This window comes from Malaya genurostris, chromosome 3 (genome assembly GCF_030247185.1).
Source record: "Malaya genurostris strain Urasoe2022 chromosome 3, Malgen_1.1, whole genome shotgun sequence".
NCBI lineage: Eukaryota > Metazoa > Arthropoda > Insecta > Diptera > Culicidae > Malaya > Malaya genurostris.
This window is the reverse complement of record NC_080572.1, coordinates 49,977,534-49,997,755: the sequence shown is the minus strand read 5'-3', so window position 1 is coordinate 49,997,755 and position 20,222 is coordinate 49,977,534. Positions and strand designations below refer to the sequence as shown.

Here is a 20,222-nt window from a genome sequence, read left to right as displayed (position 1 = left end):
AATAGACATTCTAACATTTCTACACCGCTTTTATACCACGCTTTCTTCTTAGTCACAAAAAATGCTTCAATCTGGATGATCATTCGATGTAAATCTATTTCCAACAATTTTTTCCTTAATCTGAGAACAGAAGAACAGAGAACAGCTACTGGGGGCTAAATCCGGCGAATATGGAGAATGCGGTAGAAATTCGAATGTCAATTCATGGAAACTAGCCATCGTAATGATTAGTTGTTTTGGATCAACGTCCAAAGCAGCGACCCAGAAAGCACACTAATGAACCAAATGTCAAAAGAATTCGACAAATGATATCTCCAAGATGTCTCTATTGAACGCTGGAGGGATTTTTCGATTATGGAGTATTAGTGACGCAATTTGCCTGTCAGAACGGGTACTTATTGATCTACGTGTGAAACACTTTGGTGAAATCAATTAGTGAACTACCACCATTAGGTTTTATTATACATACATACATACATACACTATATACATAATAAACAACAATTTTACTGCACTATTTGGAGCCTATTCAAAATTCGCCCGATACAAGAATGGGTAGTACTTAATCGTAAATATAAAATGTGATTATATTTTCAACAGTGTGAAATTGATGTCGTTTTCGCTTGATGCCAAACCTAACCCAATTTCCACCCTAACTGCTGTCAAACCGTTTGTTTGACGCTAGTTTCGAACCTAGTTTTAACGTTGTTGAACTGAAAATCGAGTCAGTTTCGAACCTGGTTGTTATATTAGGTTTGCTCAAACCCCCGTTGCTAAGTATGAAATAAACACAGTTTCGTGAAAAGTGTTTGTTTGATGAAACTACCCTGGGTCAGTTTCAGTTTTCTCTAGCAAAAACGACATAAATAACTCAAAAACTAGTTTTCTTAATATTTTGGAAACTATGAGAAAAACTCATTACGCTTGTTTGCCTTCCCCTTATCCAAGCCCACGGTTTTGAGGTAGTCAGGTCTTCCCCAAAACTCCATCAATATACACTTTGTTCCGTTACCTTATTTTACGTAGCTCTTTTTACGAACCAAATTCCAAATAATGTAAACTATTTTTACGAACCTGCTTCATGAAAAAAGGTTTTTTTCATAAAATGAAAACGGTTTCCGGGTCATTAATATTCAATGTAAACCACTATAATAAGGGTATTTTTGGATCGTGTATGAAGAGTAGATTCCGAAAAACGATGTTTGGGGTTGTTCAGACAATATGGCGACTTCCGGTTCAACGAAATTTCTTGAAAACTTTTATAATATGAATATTTTCTAAACGGAAGCACCACAAAACGTTTTTTGAGGTCGTTTCCTTTATCCTTATTTCTCAAAACTCCTTATTAATATTGTAATAGTTTTCAAAAAATATCAATAACCCGGAAGTCGCCATCTTAGATTTCGAAACGACACCTCAAACATGTCTTCACAGAATCTGCTCTACAAACCCCATATTGTAAGCGGGTTAAAGGAGTATCAATAGACCGGAAGTCGCCATCTTGGATTTTGGATCGACTTCAAACATTGTTTTTCGATACCTAGACATCAAAACCGTTTAGGAAATTCCTAAATTGTAAGTGCTTTAAAGGAATATCAATAAACCGAAAGTCGCCATCTTGCACTTCAGATCGATTTCAAATATCGTTTTATAATACCTACACAGAAAGAAATTATGAATTTTACAGGTGACATAATTCAACAAACGATACAATTCATAACAACTTAATTTGTCAAATGACACAATGTTCTATTCGTACAGAATTTTAAAGGCTCCGATTGTAATTTTCACTCGGCTACCAAGTGCCGCTGTTTGGATTTATATTTATCAATTATTTATCAGTTAGATACGTGCATCTGTGGTTCAGTCGATTAACTGAAGTGTTTTGTGATCTAATGTTTCTCGGTTCAAGTCGCGCTGTTGCTATCGATTTTTTCTTTTTTTATTTCATTCGATTTCAAGCCATGTAATTTTTAAATCACAATTCAAAGTTTTTTAACATAAATTTGTGTGAAATGTGACGCTCCATTTATGTGCATCTTATAAAATGTAAAAACACAAGAATTCTTCGTACTGTGTACATATCAAAACCATTTCAAAAATCCTCAAATTGTAAGAGTTTACACGAAATATCAATAAACCAGAAGTCACCATCTTAGATTTCAGATCTCCATCAGACATCGTTTTTCGATGCCTAGTTTTCAAGGAATATCAACAAACCGGTAGTAGAGAAGCTGAATAAATGAGAAACTCACAGAAAAGAAGATTTTTTTGAAAAAGGATACGCTCAGAGACAAGATTCGAACCTGCGTTCTTATGCAATCCGTGCATACGCGCTACCATTTCGCCACCCTAAGCCTTGTGATAGACACGGTTCTACCACACGACCAGGTTTGGGAAAGCGTACATCGAACATGGTCTAAATCCTGGCCGCCTCACGACCGTGTGCACGGATTGCATAGGAACGCAGGTTCGAGTCCTGTCTCTGAGCGTATCTTAAAAAAAATCATTTTTTTCTGTGAATTTCCCATTCATTTAGCTTCTCCAACATATGTTTCTACTCAGTCATTGCAAAAACTGAACCGGAAGTCCAAAAATTTCGAAACAGATGAAATGTTTTACAATCCCTTAGAAATATTTAATTGACTTCGGTTCCGATTGTATCGATAATAAAGGAACTCAATCGTTTCCCTAAAGAAACGAAATTTCGTAAACAATTCAAATTAAAAGACTTATGGTCCCATACAATGAATTGAAGAATTTTTAAAATTCAAAGCTTTATAGAAGATAACGATAATAAAAATCTTCTAAGTTGGGCTCAAAACTATTCCAACACGGAACAACCGAAATTAGCTCTGCGCCTAATTCGTATTACTGTTTTTGAATTATTTGATTTTAAGAACAAAATTTCTAAAATAACTATAAAATTAGTTAAAATTGAGAATTCACTTTGCTGAAAAAAACTCTTATTTTTAGAGAATGTGTTTAGTTGGTGAGTATTCTGGACACAAACCAGCAATATTTCAATCCAAGACGAAATTCTCATTGACAACTAATTTCGTTATTTAAATCAGTAAATTTGTTTCTATTTATCTGTCACTGTCATTGCTGAAGAACAGCACAAAGAAAATAAAAATGAAACTGGTTTTATCAACAAGTTTATTAGCCAAAAACTCATGAGAAGTGTCAAAGCAAAACAATCCATTAAAAAGCTAAAAGGGACAGTCTTGTTGAAACTGCTTGCAAATTGTTTAGATGTTTTTCGCATGTGTTACTATATAGCCATATATAAATTTCTAAACCGATATGTGTAAATGACGTAAACTGTTAGTGAAAAGTGTATTTATTCAGAATTTGTGCGTATTTGAAGCGATTGTGGGTAATAATGTTTTTACGCGGAACAGTGAAGTGAGTTTCGAATGTTGTACTCTAACTGTACACGTCAAATGATGTTTTTCGTATCTTCTAACATTCCGGGCTACGCCGTCCGGTGTACTACTTGTATTCGGTTTTTGTTTTCCGAGTGCTCAAAGTCGATTTCGCGAAGTCGAATGAAGAAAACAGCGATTTAGAAGTAAAATTTTCAAAAAGAAGTTTATGTTTCGCTTATGCCTTTTTCTCCAATACAACATCGTATTTATACCTGCCAATATAGAAAAGATAACCGCGACTGAAATTTTTTTCGGTAGTAGTGTGCCATCTAGTGGCTAGTAGTCATTACGGTGTTAACGTTTTTTCGGTGACAGAGCGCCATATAGATGCAAATTGCAGAAACCAATTCAACCATTTATGTTGGTTGAAAACAACGTTTTATTTCTCTAATTCAACTAAAAAATTAGTTGAATGGATATGAAGTGTGCCTTAGCTAAGAAATGATAGCACCTTTAATGGGTGAATTCAACTAAAAAAAATAGTTATTTCAACAAATATTTTATTATTATTAAGGGAACTAGAATTAGAAAACCTAAATTAGCAAAAGTAAGATTTTTTTAGTTTTTGAGACAACTAAAAAAATCTTACTAACTAAAACTAAAAAAAAATAACTAACTAAAATTAGAAAATAAACAAATTTTCTCGCCAAAATGCTGATTTCGGTGTTTCCGTGAATTTATTCGTCATATTAATGCTGGCCATACGAGCCATTTTGGGTTATGATGATCCGTGAATACAGGTTCTGGAGGTACAGTAAACAATGACCAAAAATTATAAATTGGAACTCACTTCGACATCTCATTGAATGCCTAATCAATAGTCACACGTTCAGATTCAAAAGATTAATTTTATGGTTTCAAACAATGTCTCTTTTCGATCCGACTTGCTGTTCCGAAATTGCACAATAATGAGTGGTTGAAATTTCAAACTGTCACTGTTAGGACATCAAAATGATTTCATGAAAACTAAAACCACTGAAGAATATTGATGCAAAAAACACATGCGGATTGATAATAAAAAGGTATCATCTCACTGCTAGGTGGATTGAGCACGTTTTATTTTTCAAATGGCTGTAGTCAAAAAATGTCATGTATTAAAATTACTCTTCCACTATCGAATGCTATTTAATTTTAATGTATAGCAAGATGTATTCCCTGTACCATTATCGGTATCACCATCACGGATACTGTCCAGTCCGAACGAGCTCTTGTTAATGTTTTTTTTTGTCTCTCAAACTTTCGAACATGGCCCAGACATAAAACTTTACACGACTTGACAGTCTCATCAACATATAATGACTAACGTCGAAAGGAATGAAGAAACAAGCGAAATGACTTTGTGAAATTTCTCACGGTCCCCATAGCCATAGTCAGTGAGTTCCGAATACACTCTGAGGATAGTGCATAGGGCTACACAGAACTTGTGGAAAATTCGATCAGACCATACAAGCGAAAAAGTTTTTCTTCCTTCTTTCACGATGAGTGCATGTAAGAAAAAAAAATCGCTGTTCTGTTCCAACAACTTTGCGATACTGATTTGAACGAGGAAGTTGAGAGTTGGTTACAACATGCGGTTCTTCTAGCGGAGCCAGCAAAAAAAAGTAATCGATTTAGTAAATCATGTTATGGAAGGCTTGTTGCTGACTACTGGTTTCAACCAAAAAAAGCATAAAGGGATGAAGCAGAGCGAAAATTCGATGATGGATTTTTTTTACTGCCGTGAAATTGTTTTTCAACTTGTCTGGTGCGACAGTCGACCATTTGTTGCTTCTCAAAAGGCAACCGAACCATGGCTGATTGGCTGAACCGACGAGATGAGGGGCGTAGACACGACCGGGTGCTGACGAAGTCCTCGGCCGGTTTATGTCGCTCCTTAAATTGCTCGATTAACACCAGAACTGGCGGAAAATTAAATTAGCAACTATTTGCGTGAATGAATTGTTGATGTAATCTTGTTGGGGCAGAGTTAAATGAATTACGAATCGGTCGATTTGTGTCGAGTTTGATTGACCGAGCGTGGGAATTCCAATTGCACTGTTTTGCAGCTTGAACTGGTGATTTAGAAGCTGAGGCAATAATTTCAGACATCAGGAAAAAGGATTCAGTTTCAGTAGGGTCGCATCATAAATAGTCCCGCAAGATGAATTCTTTTAAATAAATAGGTTTAATTTCGTACCGGCATGTAATGCGTTCTATTTTCTCCATATCAATTCGTTAACACTCACAATAGTTCTATAATCAGCAAACAAACCATTCAGACTTTTCGTGATGGTTATGATCGCTGAACTTGAAATCAAAATGATGTAAATTGATTCGATTCTCATTAATATTCTAATTGGTTTTTCAATCTTTCCGGATGGAAGTGGTAATATGCTAGATTTAATAATTAAAGTACAATATTCGAAGAACATAAATTATCATGCTCCAATTGTTTTCTATATCTTGTGATGTATGGATTACCTTGTTAATATACTATTGTTGTAACTGCTAGCATTATTAGTTTCCCAAATCGGTACGAACAGTATGCAGAGTGTTCCAGAAACGCGATGTTTTATTGTTTTAACACGAATTAGCTTCGTGCCACCAGTTCGGTACAGTCTAATGTCGTTTTCGCTTGATGCCAAACCTAACCCAGTCCATCCTAACTGCTGTCAAACCGTTTGTTTGAAGCTAGTTTCAAACCTAGTTTTAACGTTGTTGAACTGAAAATCGAGTCAGTTTCGAACCTGGTTTTTATATCAGGTTTGCTCAAACCCCCGTTGCTAAGTGCGAAACCAATACAGTTCCGTGAAAAGTGTTTGTTTGATGAAACTACCCTGGGTCAGTTTTATTTTCCTCAAGCGAAAACGACATAACTGTGCGACCACTTCTAGCAAACTGTCCTGAATTCCGCTCGATTTAAACCCAATGAACCATGATTAAATGCGGATTTCGGAGGACCAGTGGACAGGCGAAATGCGAAAAGAAAATAGTGTACTTAGCAACTGAGAAAACTTTGTTTCATTTCTGATAGCAAAGACCGATTTACAAACCAATTTAAAGTGTCGCTTTAAGAATCGACACCACTAATCATTCACGAATTGTGTCAAAGTTTCACTCGGCTATGACTCATGGGCACTTTTGAACATTTTGTGAGCTCCTTTTTTATAAGTGTGCTTCTACCGAACACCCGATTGATTAAAGCAACACTCGTTCGACGAAGCGCAATAGTTAAATCTCTCGCATTTCTTTTCTCTTACAGTCGTTTTAGAGCGCTAGTTCTTGAATTCGACCTGCAACATGTTAGTTTTATATCCGAACCAATGGTGAGTTAACTCACTCGATAATCCGATTATTTTGCAACTATTTAGAATCGTGATCTAACACAAACCATTCTTTTTACGCTTTTCCAAGTGTAATTGCAAGATTCCCCAATAACGTTCTGAGAAATTATACAGGGTTGCGCAAAGAAATCTGACACATTTTGTTCTCCGGTTAAACTGGAACCAAGCAAAGGTTGGAGAAACCGAACACGGCATCGGAAAGTAGAATAATGAAGGTTTATTTTCATCTAGTGGTAATCCATCATGGAGCACTGGACTTAAAAGTCGCTCACCGTGTTCTTATTTATAACTCGTTTTCGAAGAATCACTTGTACGCTACAAATATTCGTGAATTTTAAGAATACATACGCCTTGTTCGTTTTGTGTTTTCTTCTTCTCTCGGTGTTGTACATATTGTCACTCTATATGGCGATTTGAAAACTTTGACAATCATCGCCCTGTAACTGCGGAACCGGAAGTCGGATCCGGATGAAATTTTACAGCAGCTTTAAAGACAGTATGAACTGAAATTCAAATCAAGATTTGTGAAAATCTGTTCAAGCATCGCAGAGAAATTGAAGTGAATTTAGTTTTAGGAGTTTTTCTTCTCCACTTTCGGTGCTCTCGGAACAGGAACAGAGGGGACCAGGAGTGCCGAATTATGTTTCCATGCCCACAAACTAACAAGCTCTGCAAACTAGAAGAATTTATCAGACAGTTTTATGGGATTTGTACCTGTTTTTAACCATCGTTCGAGGAAAAATACTAATAAAATTGGTAATTTTCCATTTATCACGCTTTAGTTCCGGGACCGGATGTCGGATCTACAAATTTTTAGGATATCATAAGACCTATCATTTGAATCTTAGTTTGAGTTGTTCCAGAGATAATTGAGTGTAAACTTTTTCTCCAATTTTCACATATTACGATATAACTCCGGAACAGGAAGTCGGATCCAAATGAAATTCAATAGCAGGCTATGGGACCATGAGACCTTTCATTTGAATCTTAGTTTGAGTAAACCGGTTCAGCCATCTCTGAGAAACGTGAGTGCATATTTTTGTTACATACATACACAGTGCTCAGTTCATCGAGCTGAGTCGAATGGTATACGACATTTGGCGCTCCTGGCCTTGGTTAAAAAGTCGATTTTCACAGTGATTGCATAGTCTTTCTATATGAGAAAGGCAAAAATGTTACACTCAAACCTCTGTTTACGTAAACTTTTTTTTACGTTACCTCTTTTTACGTAACTCTTTTTACGAACGAAATCCCAAATAACGTGATCTTTTTTTACGAACCAAATCCCAAATAACGTGAACTTTTTTTACGAGCCTACTTCGTAAAAAGAGGTTTTTGCATATAAGTAAAATCATATCCGGCTCATTTACATTCCAAGGAAATTACTACAATATGGGTACGGGTTTGATGAGTAGATGTCGGAAAACGATGTTTGAGGTGGTTCTGAATTCCAAGATGGCGACTTCCGGTTTATTGATATTTCTTGAAATCCCTTACAATATGGATATTTTCGGAACGGGTTTGATGAGTACATGTTGGAAAACGATGTTTGTGGTGGTTCTGAATTCCAATTCCTTGAAACCTCTTACCCTTATGTGTCGATACCACTCGAACTACTCGAATACCTTCACAATATGCATATTTTCGGAGCGGTTTTCATGAGTAGTCATTTAAATTTTTGAAGCAGTAGTATTTTTTTTTATTTGCGGCAGATCTAAATTATAGCCGGTTGTAGTAAAATAATACTAAAATACCAGTTATATCAGATTATCAAGACTGTTTAAACTGCTGAACAAGTGCTCTAAATAAAGCGAAATTCTACATATAAGGAACTAAAGCAGAATTCAAAGGGAAAACTTTTTTTACGTTGAAAATACCAAATAACGTAAACTTTTTTACGTTGAATATTCTAAAAAACGTAAACTTTTTTCACGTTATAATTCGATTTACATAGTCCCGATTATTATGTAAATGGAGGTTTGGGTGTATTTGGTTACATGAGGCCTTTCATTTGAATATAAGTTCGTAAAAATCGGTTCAGCAATCTGTGGGAACAGCTTATTTTATGCAATGTTTTGCATATATCACCTTGTCATTCTGGAACCGAATGTTATCCGGATACAGTTTAAAAGCAGAAACTGTCATGATAAAATTAAAAGCGATCTTTGGGAAAATATGGCCTTTCATGTGAATCTAAGTTTATGAAAATCGATTCAGCCATCTCCGAAAAAATCAATTGCATATAAACATTTTTCTATATCGACGAGTGGAGTCAAATGGTATATAAAACTATCAGTTTTCACAGTTATTGAATAGCCTTTCTATACGAGAAAGGCAAAACACACAGCATGTATCATAATGCAAGTTAATTTTATCATCAATCGAAGACTGCTTTGACTTTTTGCAGCACTGTAGAATCAAATTTATAAATTAATTGTGGACAAATTTGTTATTTTCGTAGAACATTGCCTGCCACAGGTATTTCCGTTAGTACATGTCCGCACCATTAAAACATAAATGTACATTCGCAGTCGACCGAAAATGAGCTTGACTGAAAACGACAATATTTCCACCGAAGAGCGAAGCTTTGAAGACAAACCGCTGGATTTCATATTATTTCCATGGTCTCTTCAATACCCGCAGATAATGCTAGCATATGAAGTGTATCCAATGGAGTGTAATCCTATCATTTATGGCCATACCTATCCCACGATATCCGTTCCGATGCTACCGGTAATCGAAGAGGATGAAGAAATGGAACTAGATTCTGAAATTCGATTTGACGACAGGTCATTATATTGGTTTACTAGCAGTGAAATTGTCGCAGCAAACCCACGGAGTACGTTGATCATCGAAGAAATTGACGAAGGAGCAAACCCGACGGAGCAAGCATATATCGTGGAGGAACCACCGGATGAAGACGAAGATGCTAAACCGTTACCGCTAACCGTCTCACCTACGAATAGTTCTGACGAAGCGTCAACTTCGAAAAGTGTCATGACTGGGGGAAGCCAGGTGTTCAACTGAAACGAATCGATTAAAAAATAGCTTGAATCGGAATGAATGATAAATCTGATGTACAATTTTCTGAACAAACCATATGAACTGTGATTAAAGTCTGTATTCATTATATTTCTGTATATATTATTTTCAGTGCACATTTTTATTTATGCATTTATCAATTCACAAAAAACTCTGCGACTCATTCGTTTGCTTGTCATTTTTCCATCCAATTATGTTACCGGAAATTAATCAAAGCACCAGTTTACGATTTTCCCCCTACTTTATTTCTTCTTTGCAGATTCGATAATCCCGCCTCGGTGTCCGCAACACCCACCCGGCAACTCTCGTACAACTATCTGGCGTCGGTCAACCTGTGGCTGCTGCTGTTCCCGTGCAATCTGTGCTGCGACTGGACCATGGGAACCGTTCCGCTGGTGGAAAGTTTTACCGATCCGCGCAATCTGATTACCCTGAGCGCTTACGGTTTGCTCGGTGTGCTGGTTTGGGCGGCCTTCGCTCAGACCGACCGGCAAAAATCGGCGGTAGTTGTAATGGTGAGTAGAATATCCCCTGTATTTATTGGCTATAAATAGATGGATTATAACATTTTTACTGATTCAAAAGTAAAATGGCACTCTAAAACTAGATTGGGCTTAACTTCAGCGATTTCACATTCCTTTGGTGTAAATTGACCATCATGTTTCTACAGACTTCGCAAAACTGTGCAAATTAAATCACCTAGATTTTTCTAGCATCAATCATACTCGGCTTCGGGTCACATTGAGTTTTGTAGCACCTATCAGCTTTCTTCAGACACAGTGCAGTGTGCATCTTGAAAAAACTAAGTACATATCCATTGGGTTCCTGGCTCATTGTCATAGAAGCCGACCACTGCAGGAATTTCGCTTACCCTGCCTTTGAGTTTTTAATTCTTTCTATGGTTTACTTTTGGTTTTAATCTGAAGAAAAATATTACGAAGCAGCATCATTTTTACATTTCATGTTTTTTTTGTGAAGGATCCTCCTTCTGGAAACTTTCCTTTGAAAATACACTAAGGTCTCTTTTTACAAGGTTATTTTCGCACAGTTTTTTATACACGGATTTTTTTACACGAATTCCGGAACTAACACGGTTTTTATTTACGCGATTTTCGCAATTAACATCGTTTCTGATGAGAGTTCAAAAAGTACTCTGTCATTTATTTTTGAGAAAGAATTTAAAAAAATGGAACAGGTTGTCTGTAAGAAAACGATTATGAGAGCTAATTTAAAGTTTGAAAATTAATAAAAATCCTTCATCCCACAGTTCACGGGAGTATTGATGACTATCGTTTCATAAAATGATTAATCAGTGTTTAGATCTTCAATCTCTGTCGTAAATTACACAACGACGTCTCCTTCGCTCAGTTATGATGTATGATATATTGTTAGCATCGTCATTGATATCATCAAGAATGTCGTAGAATCGAAGAACTAGTCGGATTTCATATCGAACAGTACAGTATTTTATACCACTCTAGCAGTATTATGATCCACGCCGATGAAATGAGTTGCTTCAGCATGACACATAGTGATACCGTTTCTAATTTGATTCGTATTCATCTCTATGGATTCTTTAATTCTCTCGCTGCGTGCATAGAGCTTCATCCAATACCCATGTTTAGTTCAAAATGACTATTAAGATCGTTAGTGTTTACTACACATCGCAACTTCGAAATTGAAAAGAACTTCTTCTCTAGCTTTATTTGTAGTGAAAGTGTCTATGGGTGGTGATATCAGTACTTCTTTAGTCGAACGTCAAACCTCCATTTACGTAATAATCGGGACTTCTTAAATCGAATTATGACGTAAAAAAAAGTTTACGTTATTCGGAATATTCAACGTAAAAAATGTTTACGTTATTTGGAATTTTCAACGTAAAAAAAAAGTTTTCCCCATTTATGTATATTATTGGATATGTATAATATAATGTTATCATTCTTTCCTTTATGAATTCAATATATGAATACACCATATGATATCGGGTGTCAGTAGTATAATATAATGTAATGTTATAAAACCGATACACTGAAGAAGAATGTAAATAACATTCCGAAATACGCGTATCTGTATTGTAACGTATGTTAGACTTCATTAAAGTTGTAGTGACTATTACCGTTTTCGTTTATTGATCAGAGCAGCCCGAAAGCTGACCCAGAGTCGCCCAAACAACGTTTGATATGTTTGTTTTAGCAACCTGAGGTCGCTCTAGATCGGACTCCAATCGCGTAGTTTCGCTCTGAAAATTTTCTCGGGTCGCACCACGCATCCAGCCGAGTTTGTTTATTTTTTCTTTTTTTCATGAGTTGTTGTTTAGGGCGCGTACCACGTGTTCGTTTTACTCGGAGTCAGAGTAGCCCGCGTCTAGGTTCAAAAACGAAAAAGGTATATGTGAAAGTGTAATAACGTGACGATGAAATAGTGGAATTAAATGGTACATAAATAGTGCAACTATATAATATAATGGATAACTATGGAACAAAAACTATTAGTATTTGCAGGAAAAGGATGTTCTATGGTGCATCAATTTCCAAGATGGCAACTTCCGGTTCATCGATATTCGTTACAAACCATCAGAATATGGGTATTTTCGGAACGGGTTTGATGAGTACATGTTGGAAAACGATTGATATTTCTTGAAACTAATTTTCAAATTGTAAGGGTTTTCAAGAAATACCAATAAACCATAAGTCGCCATCTTGGAATTCAGAACCACCTCAAACATCGTTTTCCGACATGTACTCATCATACTCATGTTGTAGTAATTTCCATGGAATGTAAATGAGCCGGAAATGATTTTCCTTGCATGCAAAAACCTCTTTTTACGAAGTAGGTTTGTAAAAAAAGTTTACGTTATTTAGGATTTGGTTCATAAAAAAAGATTACGTTATTTGGGATTTTGTTCGTAAAAAGAGTTACGTAAAAAGAGGTAACATGAAAAAAGTTAACGTAAACGGAGGTTTGAATGTATCAATATGGATCACTCTTGCGATTCACGAGGGACATCACAGTAACATGGCGGTGGCAGAAAAGGTTACTTATATACTACAAATTTTTTTCACACATATGACAGCTTTTCCAATCAGTACACTCAATCGAACAATCCCAAATATATGAAACATTTCTCCATGTGCACTGTACGAAAAAAAACTGGAAATAAGGCCTTAATTTCTACACCATTTTTACACCTAATTTGTCTACCAGACAACAAGACTCCTAAGTGTTCTAATTTTAACCCTCCGTAAGGGCATATTCAGTAGTGTTCTAGTTCTAGATGCATAATTTATGTCAGTTACAAAATTTTAATCTGGATTTTAAAACAAGAAAAACTGGCAGCCCCAACAGTGTTTTACTTGTGTTTCAAATATACAAAAACTAGAACGGAATTTTGGCCAGTTTTGAATTTGACAAAAGAACTGTTCGAATAAATAAAACTAGAACGGCTTGCTGGGGATACATTTGTTCCAGTTTCTATTATTTTATAGATCTTCCATTTAAAACTTCTAGCTGCTGACTTTGCTCTAATGCAAGCAAAAGTGTTCTAATTTTAACCCTCCGTTATGCAAGCAAAACTGAATTTGGCTACATTTACCACGCATCTTTAATTAATTGTGAATATTTTCGGCCGACCATAGACTGTAACTTTCGTTTGTTAGAAACTGATTTTTATGATACTAGAAAAAAAACAACATCACTAGAAACACATCCAAGTAATACTGAGTAAAATTTTTATGGAAATCTGTCGAATCGTTTTTTGAAAACTTTCCAGGAAGGTAGTAAAAAGTGCTTTCGAGAAATCCGACTTCGACGAGAAAATTTCACTAGATTAATATTATAAAGACTGTCCCAGAAAGTATGGACGCAACCAAAAACCGCTGCCATTTCGCAATTCTCTAACCACTTGTGCAGTTGTTTATTCATTTTCATTAGTTTGTTTCGAAATGCGTCGACTTTCAGCAAAACAACGTCGAAAAATTGTGTACAAATGGTGCACAGAACGCGGACTGTCACTGAGAAAGATAGCAAAAATGGAAGGAGTAAGTGAAACAGCCGTGCGAAATGCAATCCAGAAGTTCGGTGAGGATAACACCTTTGAGGATAAACCGAAAACGGGTCGAAAAAAAGGTCCTGCTAACCATCAGTTGGATAAACGTATACTGAAGGCGTTCGAGCAAAAGAAGGAGGTTTCAGTTCGGGATGTGGCCAATAAAGTAGGCACTTCGAAGTCAAATCTACTTCGTGCTAAAGAACGTTTGAATCTTCGAACCTATCAGGTGTACAACTTTGCTTCCGCCGTTTTTCGATAGGTGGCTGTACCGGCTGAGGCTGGTCAAAACACATAGATGATAATGTCTTTAAAGTGAGTGTGTACAGTGCCTAACGAATTGTCATCGCCGTTTCAGTGACAGTTGTTCTTGTTTTCGTATTATTCACGCACGAAAATGTCTGTTTATGTGCCCAATTCTCGCCATTTGCGGGAAGTTTTACTTTTCAGTTACAATTCGAAAAAATGCAACTGAAGCGCATCGAATGCTTTCAGAAACTTACGGTGATGCTGCTCTGAGTAAAAGAACGTGTCGGGAGTGGTTCCAACGTTTTAAAAATGGTGATTTCGATGTCGAAGACAAACCTGATGATGAAAGAGAAAAAACCTTCAAAGATGAATAACAATTTACTACGAGCTCTTAAAACCGGGTGAAACCATCACAGGAGATCGCTACCGAACGCAACTGATGCGCCTTAGTCGCGCGCTAAAAGAAAAGCGGCCACAGTATCAAGAGCGACATGGCAAAGTCATCCTCCAACACGACAATGCTGGGCCTCACGTCGCAAAAGTGGTCGAAAAGTACCTAGAAACGCTGAAATGGGAAGTCTTGCCCCACACGCCGTATTCCCCAGATGTCGTAGCGACGGACAATACATCTGTAAGCACTTTTTCGCAATAAAGCTTTAAATTTTGAAAAAACGGCGGAAGCAAAGTTGTACACCTAATATAAGAAGCAGAAACAACCAAAACGTAGTCCGAAACAAGAAGCATCGATCAGGCCGAGGGTTCGAAAGCTGTTCAATACGATTCTTGCTGGAAATTTGAACTGCATAATAATGGACGACGAAACCTACCTGAAACTTGATTACAAATCCTTGCCGGGACCACAATATTATACGGTGCGAGAAGGGCAAGTGTTAAACCAGTCCGAGACATCGATTGAAGTCAAAAAATTTGGTAAGAAAGCTATGGTCTGGCAAGCAATTTGTAGCTGCGGTAAGATTTCGAAAGCCTTCATCACCACTGCTTCAAAGAACAGCGAAATATACATCAAGGAATGTTTACTAAAACGACTTACACCCATGATTCGAAGCCACAAGGATCCTGTTGTCTTCTGGCCAGATCTTGCTTCTTGCCACTACTCGAAATCAACAGTAGAATGGTATACTACCAAAAATGTCACTTTCGTCCCAAAAGACATGAATCCACCAAATTGCCCACAACTTCGACCAATTGAGGAATTTTTGGTATTAACGAAGGCACATCTTAGGAAACATGTCTCAGCAGCCGAAACCATTAAAACTTTTTTTTACTCTTTCAATACTATACATGGGTGATATGAGAAATGCATTATTACACCACTCGGTGGATTAAAACAGGTTTTTTTTCAATATAGCACCATTTCTAAGACAAAACATGCCGCCCAATTTCGGAAACTAATGCTAAAATAAACTCAGAACTTTGAAAATTCACATAAAAAAGACTTGAGTGCGTAACCTTGAAAATACAAAACAAAAGACGTAGAACAGCTATTGATCCAACTTTGTACTCTGCTGGTACCTTCCCAACATTCTCCATCCAAATTACTTCCGGCCATTTCAAGAGTAAACTCAGAAGCAAATACAATGGATAGTTACGTCAATATGCAGTAGGTCACCACTTACGTACGAGTCGACGGCGAAGTCTGTTGAAACAGAAAGTCAAGTTCTGCATCGAAATGTAGTACCCTGACTTTGCTTTCAAGCAGCCCTTGATGCATGATGGTCAAGCGGTAGGATGCCCGGTGCTCATCCTCCATGCGCCTGAAACAACTTACATATGCATTGAACATTTACTCGGGATGAACTGTTATGTTACGTGATGCTCGAAATGACACAAAGATTATGAAAAACTGTACCCGTAGGGTCAGCAACTCTTTACGACTACGGTGAGCTCCTAAGAGCGGTACGGCTCGCGGCAAAGTATAATTTGTGTCATTCTTGTGACCCAGTTTTCGACTTGGAGCTCTCGCAGGAACAGCAGCACAGGGTAAACCTTTTTATGGTCCATTTGAGACTGGTTTGCAGGAAACGGTTTTACCACTCCTTCGAATATATGTAATTTGAGCCAAACAGATTCTGTCGGAGTTATCCGTCAACGGAGCAATGGAACTAAACTTCGATGGCGTCGCTTTTTGCTACCCAACTAGTTCAAGTAATTTTTATTTTTTCTGCTCATTTCCACTGCAGTGCACCGGTGTAAAGTGTTCGGAGAACCGAGAACTGACAAACAGCTGCTCCGTTTCCAAGCAGCGACACTTTTTCCCTTCGGTTCCGCAACAGTCGAACCGGTCGCAAATGGAACAAATGAAACTGCCGGTGGGTGGATGCGTCGCGGCTGGAGCCGGTCGGTGGGTAGTTTAGAAGCCGGGACATCGTTTGACTCGATGATTGCTGGCTCTGCTGGGGGGACGTGCCTGGGAGTGGTGCATTTTGCATATGAGCGTAAAATAATCTTGACTCATTCATTGTCGTTGAAAAAGCGTCTCTTTCATAATACCCCGGTGTGATAAGGATAAATGTCGCCCTGCTTGGGTTTTGCTGGCTGCGGATTTTCACTGATGTTTGCAGCTCTACCGAGTGGTTGCTGTTCTACTTTTTTTTTGTTGTCGCTTCTCATCCCTCCTCACTTTGGAGCTGCATCAAACGGACGGACTGACGGAAACTTTTTCAACCATAGAAAATGATGACAAAAGTTTCATCTGGACTTCGTTTACCGTGGCATCGAGTTTCTGATGCCTGGAGAAGCACGAGAAGCTTTTAACATTTAATTTCAGTCGAAAACGGAATGTAATTTCATATTCTTGATTGTGAATCCCCTTCCTTCGGAACTTCTTCGATGTGGTGTGCAAATTTTACGAATCACGTAAGGCTGGCAAGCATAAGTTAAATGAAGGAATAAATTATGAGCACGGGTTCGTCGTGCAGTTAATTTGTGAGAACAGTCTAAAAATGGAAACATTCGTAAGTCATAGTAATTAATCATGAGAGCACATTCATTCCTCTGGGAAACATGGACCAATTGCACGAAACTTCCATCCCAGGACGGCATCCCAATAATAATCTTCACACCGGTATCTTCAACTGCCAAAAGCAGTATTGCTGATTGCAGTAAAAGTGAACAGTTTTTCCGTGCAAACTCTTGACAGTCAATTTTAAGTTTCATGATTTATTTCTCCCCGAATTTCACCCCACACCCCTTTGCGAAAGGATCGGATTCAGATTCATACCACGATCAGTGCGAACCTGGTGGTGATGCAGTGGAACAAGTTGATGTTGCCGGTAGGTAGATATTTGAATGCAATGGTGCACATAAACACAACGACTTCCTGTGATTCGTTCATCGTTCCTCTCCAGCCCACATGAATCAGCCCTTCGGAACATACCGACCGAAGAAGGAAACAGTTTCCACTTTACCCTAATCCAGCCGCAAAAAGGCAGAATCGAATCGAAACTTGTTCCATCTTCCGTTGGCTGGGATGGAAAAACTTCTGTCCCGTTGCTGCCCGGTTTGGGCACATTTCACCACCCCTTCCTCTTCTCTCATACCCTCTCGGCACAAGCGGCTGCAGAGAAACCGAACGATACAAGAAGAGACAACATATTCAAATTCAGACCCAGTTTCGGTTGGTTTCGCTGTAGTTGCTACCAATTCGCCCTAATACTGCTCAGCTTTTCCAGATTAGAGCCGGCGGCGATAAAAGTTTCGCCGTCGGGCAGGATTCGTTGGTTGTCAGAGAAGCTGCAATCGTTCACGTGGTTGGAATGATATTTCCATTCAATTTTCCTCTTCGATCTCGCGAATGCTGATGGTGAGACGTGTTGTTCGCCAGATCGCCAGGGTGTTGGTGTAGACAAAAATGCCGATTTAGTTTAAAGTTTTTCTCTCGGGTAATGCTGCAGCTGAATCCAGCAGAGAAGAGAAAACATGAAGTGCTGCGGGCGAAATTTTGAGTGCAAAGCAATTCTACTGCATTCGACGAAATGATGGTGGAAATGTGGGAGAATTGATCGAATGTCATAAAACTTCGAATATCACTTTGCAATCTGTTTTGCATTGCTAATCGAGTGGCTCGTTTTGTGGTGTCCAAATTGTAATAATATGCTTCGAGGGGGTAAATGATAATGGAAATTGTTTTATGTCCATAATTAGTTTAAATCTATCGTTGCATAAGAAAATGTACCAAATCCTTTTTACATAGTGATGGATCTAAGTGATATTTATTTGCAAAATACAATAGTAACATACCATTTTTAGTACTAAATCAATCATTTTTGATTGCGTTCATGTGTTTTGGTTTCATATTTTTGCCTTTCTCATATAGAAAGATTATGCAATTACTGTGAAACCAACTTTTCAATCGAGGCCCGGAGGGCCGAATGTCATATACCATTCGACTCAGTTCGTCGGATACGCAAAATGTCTGTGTGTGTGTTTGTAAGGTTTTTTGTACTAACTTTTCTCGGAGATGACTGTATCGATTTTCAAAAAAACTTAATTTAGAATTAAGGTCTTTTGGACCCACAAAGAATTCCTGAATATTGTTTGGAATCGACTTCCGGTTCCGGAATTATGAGATAAAATGTGCAAAAAATAAGAAAACAATCACACCAACTTTTCTCAGAGATTGCTTAATCGACTTTCACAACCTTGGATTCAAATAAAAGGTCTTGCGGTCCCACACGAAATTCCCAAGTTTTGTTTGGATCTGACTCCCGGTTCCGCAGTTATGGGGTAAAATATGCAAAACAAAATATGTGTACTAACTTTTCTCGGAGATGACTGACGTGTCACTTGAGCCAATTAGTTCTGATTCCTGATACCAGTCCCCGGCTTCTGGTTCCGGAAGCACCGGAAATAGTGATCGCAAATTCTAAAATAGAATTAACTCAGACCCACCTTTCTCAGTGATGGCTTGGCCGATTTTTACAAACTTTGATTCAAACGAAAGGTCTTATGATTCCATACATAACATGAATTTCATCCGGATTTGAGTTTCGGTTACGGAATTACAAGGTGGTATTGTCCAAAATTTCAAACCGTCTTATAAAGCGTACCGGTCCGTACCACTGGAAAAAGAAAACACAACCTCGCCTCTACGAACGAAGCACGCTGTATGTGGTGTTCAATTTCATACAAGTGTAAAGAAAACGAAAACCAACACCGAAGCTTGATTTTGAAAACACAAGCGAGTCCATCGGCAACGAGCATACAGTGCCCGAGTTTGCATGCTTTATGATGTATATGAAATTTTTACAGCCGGTAATACATTAATTTCGAGCCGGTGGTATAGTGATGTCAAAGAAAATTTGAAATAATATGTACATACATTGTGTGACCAAAATTGTTTAAAAATCCTATCACAAAACATGTTTAATACAGATGATTCAAAAAAATACCCATTGTAGCTGGATTTTCATACACAATATTAACATTAACATTTTTTTGCAATGAATTTATTGTTAGCGGGTATTGAAAATAGAACAAATTCCTAAAAACTAACTAGCAAATTCTTTTAACATGTTGGTTTTATCAACTTATAATCAAACTAACCGTGACCGTAACTGATCCGGTCGAACTTCAATTCAAATAATTGTCTTATTATTCTTTTGTTATTTATATATTTATTTATTTTGGAATTACAATGAGGTTTTTACCTTTTTTATAAATATAAAAAATAGGTATAGAATTCGCTCAAACTTTAGAAAGTAATTCCATAATTATATTTATTTTAACTACTTACAGCAATAAATGCTGGAAGAACATAACACCTATATACCATTCGAATCAGTTCGTCGAGATCAGCAAATGCGTGTGTTCCAAATAATTTCACTCAATTTTTTTCGGAGATGACTCAACCATTTTCTCCGAACTCAGATTCATATGAAAAGTTGTATACACCCAAACAAGGTTCCTGAATTACGTTTGGATCAGACTTCAGATAGCGGAACCACAGGATGATATGTGAAATGAAATTAAAATAATGCAATTCATTTTCCTCGGAGATGGCTGAACCGATCTAAGATTTAAATGAAATCTAAGAATCATCTAAGATTCAAATGAAAAGTCTTAAGATCCTATAAAACATTTTGCTTTTCAGTCAGATTCAATTTCCGGTTT

The 20,222-nt window shown here is 37.4% G+C and overlaps 2 protein-coding genes across 3 annotated transcripts in view; both read left to right on the top strand.

Moving 5' to 3' along the window:
* LOC131434462 (protein O-mannosyl-transferase Tmtc3-like) overlaps positions 1-20,222 on the top strand; it is a 696,449-nt gene that overhangs the window by 590,786 nt on the left and 85,441 nt on the right. For both annotated transcript variants that reach the window (XM_058601183.1, XM_058601184.1), the window contains exon 8: positions 10,056-10,311. In XM_058601183.1, coding sequence (XP_058457166.1) covers positions 10,056-10,311 — 256 coding nt within the window. The remainder of the gene's footprint in view (positions 1-10,055; positions 10,312-20,222) is intronic.
* On the top strand, positions 9,133-10,025 carry LOC131434463 (uncharacterized). Its single transcript, XM_058601185.1, has 2 exons — positions 9,133-9,232; positions 9,286-10,025. Exon 2 carries the CDS (start codon positions 9,296-9,298, stop codon positions 9,779-9,781), a length of 486 nt encoding a protein of 161 aa, XP_058457168.1. The 5' UTR covers positions 9,133-9,232; positions 9,286-9,295; the 3' UTR covers positions 9,782-10,025.